The 4,712-nt window shown below is 42.5% G+C and overlaps 1 protein-coding gene across 1 annotated transcript; it reads right to left on the bottom strand.

Annotated features, from left to right (window-relative positions):
• Positions 1-1,680: 1,680 nt before the first annotated feature.
• LOC149222368 (uncharacterized) lies at positions 1,681-2,523 on the bottom strand. The gene has a single exon (XM_089387577.1). It carries the CDS (start codon positions 2,521-2,523, stop codon positions 1,681-1,683), a length of 843 nt encoding a protein of 280 aa, XP_089243703.1.
• Between the last annotated feature and the right edge of the window lie 2,189 nt (positions 2,524-4,712).

Below are 4,712 nucleotides of genomic sequence, written 5' to 3'. Positions count from 1 at the left end.
AGCTACTAAATTCAACGCCCTGAGCCTGCCATTTTCAGTTAGGATGGCTTTGGCCAAAAACCCTAAATAAACATTTTTAGCGAACAAATACCCAAATAAACACAACACCCATTCGCAATGGTTCCACTAATTTACATTTGTGGATTTAACCACCAAAACTATTCGATATTCACAGTCGGCGACATGCATATCAAAGGAAGAGTTATTTCTCATTACAGGCTTTTCAAGACAGCACCCATGGCGATTCTTACCTGGACTTGAAAGCAGATAACGCGCTTTTGCAGCAAATGCAGAGGAAACTCGCAGGTCGTTCCGCGTAAGGGCTAAACAGAACGCTGTCTCAGCTTCCACTAAAATGATAAACCCTAGCCGATTCAACAACTCTTAAACAGGTCCAACCTGCAATAACATAGCTAATTTCCGTTACCTCGATAATAAACACACCAGCCATTCGCAATGCTTCCCCTAATTTACATTTGAACATTTAACCACCAAAACTATTCGATATTCAGAGTCGCCGATTCTAACCTCGACTTGAAAGCAGGTAACGCGCTTTTGCAACAATGCACAGGAAACTCGATGGTCGTTCCGCAGAGAGAAGGGTTAAACAGAATGCTCTCCCAGCTTCCACTAAAATGATAAACCCTAACATCCGCTTTTGCAGCAAATGCACAGGAAACTCGCAGGTCGTTCCGCAGAGGCTTTTGCAGCAAATGCACAGGAAACTCGCAGGTCGTTCCGCAGAGAGAAGTTTGCCAAACTCGCAGCTTTGGCAAACTGCAGCTTTGGCAGCTCGTTCCACAGGGGTTAAACAGAACACTCTCCCAGCTTCTACTAAAATGATAAACCCTAACATGCCGACACAACAGCGCCATGCTAGTCCCCAGGTGTACCGCACTAACGTCAAACATTGAGCCGAAGCATGCCATCTGGTACCAGCCACTTAATTCCTTACAGACGCATTCACCTCGAACGATGCAAAGCCCGTAATAAGACCCCAAAACCTTTCCACCCCAAAAATTTGGTTCGACTTAGGTTATAATGTTAGTCGGTCAACGAACGGTCAGCGATCGATCGATCGCATATAGTCGTCGGCAGGGACTAAAAACTTACAACAATGTATATCGCGCAAAATTAGAGATAAAACCCTACCTACATTAATATAAATAAATATTCAAATTTTATTATAATAAAAAGAATTTTAATGTTATTTCAATGAAAAATTGAAGATATACCTTCGTTGTCAGTTTTTACTTTCAAATTTGAAAAAAGAGTTTCATCATTTTTTTTCCAAAGGAAAAAACGAAACTTTTTATTAAGATTATAAAAAGTTTACATTGCAAATGCTGATGCATCACTTATCAATCTGAGAGATTGTCATGACTGTTTTACAAAAAATTGCTGTCTTATGCATACACCTGTTCCCTGTATAGTGCTGAAGCTGATCTGTTAACCTCTGAACCGAGGTACCTTTTAACCGTCGTTCTTTTACTAAAAACGGAGGACTGTTCAAAAAATATTTTCCAGCGAGCCGGGCCTCCTCAACGTAGAGGAAAACAGCCCGTCACCCGAATAAAGAGTTTTAATAGCCGAATTGCCGTTGCTGATATGGTTTTATGATTGTATATAATTACAAAAATTTTGAAAAGTGTAAAGTAACAAAAAATTCCTGCCAGAGTATTAGATAGACTGATTATAGGGCGGCTGTTCTGATCTTCTGATATGGCCTTGGTCCTCTTCTACAATCTTCCAGCTGCCCAAATCCTGTTGTAGACCGTCTTTAGAAAGCTTATCCGCTGTGTCATTCCTTTCCCTGAAAATGTGGCGTAGAGAGAAACTGTTAAAATAAGATTTAAGTCTCAGAACTTCTCCCAGGATTTGTTTTAATAATTGATTGCTGCAAGTACTTTGACCATTTACCCATCTGATCACGTTTTGGGAGTCCCCAAAAATTTGAATTGTGAGGGTGCGCCTTTGAATGAGCCAACATATAAGGAATTTCAGTGCAAGCAGTTCAACAAAGTTATTAGAGCCTGTTCCTAGTCCCACAGAAGCTTTTAGGACATGAGATGGGGTTTCGTTGATGACTAGGCCTGCTCCTGCTTTATTGTTTTGAGATGCACCATCGAAGAAAGCCCAGGGGATTCCTTCTGTGATCTGCAATTCTGGAACGTTTCTTTGGGAGTGGGCTTCCTTAGGTTCGAGAATACTGGAAAAGATGGCAGTGATCTGAATTGCTGTGATAGCTATGGGTGTTCCCTTATCCTGGAAAATACTCCTGTTCCTGGCTATCCAAATGCCCCAACTAATGATGAGAGGGAGGTTACGCAGATTCCCGTTTGGATGAGAGTGCCACCACTTCTGCCAAGCTTCTTGCACATTGTTACCTTCCCATTCAAGCTTTTTGTTCAAGAGATTTCCTACCTCGCCCCATATTTTAATAGCTTCTTGGCACTTTAGGAAAAGGTGGCTTATAGATTCTGCTTCTGATTTGCACAAGGTGCATCTCCCAGGCCCGTGCATGAATCTGGTCTGCAGGATGTCCCAAGTTGGGATTTTACTTTTTAAAATGCACCAGAAAAGAATTTTTGACTTTGGGGGGCTCTTAAGTTTCCATAGCTGTTTTGACCACCACTCCGGATTTCCCCATCCTTTCCTTGACATAAAGAAAATATATCCACTCTTTGGAGCATATTCCCCGGAGTCTGCGTGTGCCCAAATTAACTCATCCTGTCTATCACTCAGCCGAACATTTGATCTGAAGAGTTCCTGAGTAAATACTCTCCATTCATTCCACCATCTTTGCTCCAGTTCCAATTCTTCTCCATTCTTCCAAGCTTGACCCCAGATGGATGGAGAGCCTGGATTTGCCACTTGACTTAGGTAAAGAAACCCTTTATCCTCTAACTACTGAACCAGTCCAGGGGAAAGGGCATGGTTTTCATTACAACCGACCCAGGGATCCTTTCCTATCTTTACCTTTTCGCCGTTCCCAACCTTCCATGCTAGACCTTGTTCGATCACTTTAAAAGACTCCAGAGTTGCTTTCCAGATTGCCGGCACGTTCTTTTGGCTCTTGACTGGGTTCCTGATCCAAACTTCCAGAGGAGTTGGATCTATATATTTTCTTTTAACCATTCTAGTCCAGAGATTTTCCATCTTAATGAGGCGCCACCCTGATTTAGCTGCCAATGAAAGTCTGAAGTCAGGCAGGCTTTTTATCCCCCAACCGCCCCAGTCTTTTGGTCTCGCCACTTTCTCCCAGGCAACCCAAGGGAGAACCGAAGTTTCTTTTGATCCTGCCCACAAAAATCTGCTACAGATTCTCCTAATTTTCTCCAGCACACCTTTAGGGACCCATGTTAAAGCTGCCCAGTAAACTGGGATGGCTAGTAACACAGATTTTATCAGGGTCAATCTCCCTGCTCTGGAAAGCCATTTAAAGCTCCAGTGGCTGATTCTAGCTTCAATCTTTGCAATTAGCCAAGACCAGTCCTCCTTCCTGTAATCATTTGGCTTCAACCAGAATCCCAGATACTTAAACGGAGAGACCATGTTGCACATTTCATATGGAAAATAAAAGCTGAACTGCTCCTTTTCTTGTCTGTTTAGTCCTTCCACTATGATTTGTGATTTCCTGGGATTGATCTGCATTCCGGTAGCTTTCAAAAAGAGTTCAAAGATATTTTTTAACTCCTTTAATTCATTTATGGAGCCGTTAGTAAAGACCAGAATATCATCTACAAAGAGAAGGTGAGATATGAACAGATTTACTGCTGCCTCTATACCTTTTATCTTGCCTTCCCTTCTGCTTTTATGAATCAGCTGGCTTAGGCCTTCAGCCACTAAGAGGAATAACAAGGGGGACAAAGGGCATCCTTGCCTCAACCCTTTTTGTCCTTTGAAAAAAGGGGTGGCAGCTCCATTTATGAGGATTGCATAACTAACATCTGTGATACACCCCATGATCCATCTGATGAAGTCCACTTTGAAGCCGAGGTGCGTTAGGAGCAGGCGGATGTATGACCAGTTTATCCTGTCGTAGGCCTTTGATAAATCAATTTTGATTACAGCTCCCTTCTTATTTTTCATCTTCACACTGTGAAGGACCTCCTGAGCCACCCCTATTGCTTCATGAATTTGTCTCCCATTCAGGAACCCAAATTGTTCAGGTGAGATAGAATTGGTTTGATCCTGAGAGCTATCACTTTTGCAATTATTTTATAAATACTGTTGCATAAGGAAATAGGTCTAAAGTCCTCGAAAGATTCCGGGGCTTCCTTTTTTGGAATGAGAGCAATGAAGGTTGCATTGAAAGGACTATAAATTTCTCCCTTTGATCTTGACTCCTCCACTACTTCTGTGATTTCTTCTCCTATCTGCTCAAAGAAGTGCGAGAATAGCTCTACTGACCAACCATCCGGTCCGGGGCTTTTCTCTTTTGCCATGGATTTTATGACACCTTCCACTTCCTCCTTCGTAACAGGATCCATAAGGAGGTCCGCTTCTTCCTCCTCCACATATCTGTGAAAGCATTGCGCAGTTTGGATGACTTCCGCAATGGTGATCTCACCATTGTCTTTGTATAAGGATTGGAAATGGTTCACCCCAAGGGTTGAAAGAGCTTCAAAGGTCTTAGCCTCCCTTCCTTCTTCGGTCTTTAAGTGCCAGATGGTGTTTGCGCTCTTCCTTCCTTTTGCATAGTTATGGAA

The sequence above is a fragment of the Pinus tabuliformis genome, chromosome Q, assembly GCF_031772625.1.
Source record: "Pinus tabuliformis cultivar Carrire ecotype Pingquan chromosome Q, CPIR1, whole genome shotgun sequence".
Lineage (NCBI taxonomy): Eukaryota > Viridiplantae > Streptophyta > Pinopsida > Pinales > Pinaceae > Pinus > Pinus tabuliformis.
Note: the sequence above shows the minus strand (reverse complement) of the source record. Positions and strands in the feature narration are given on the sequence as shown.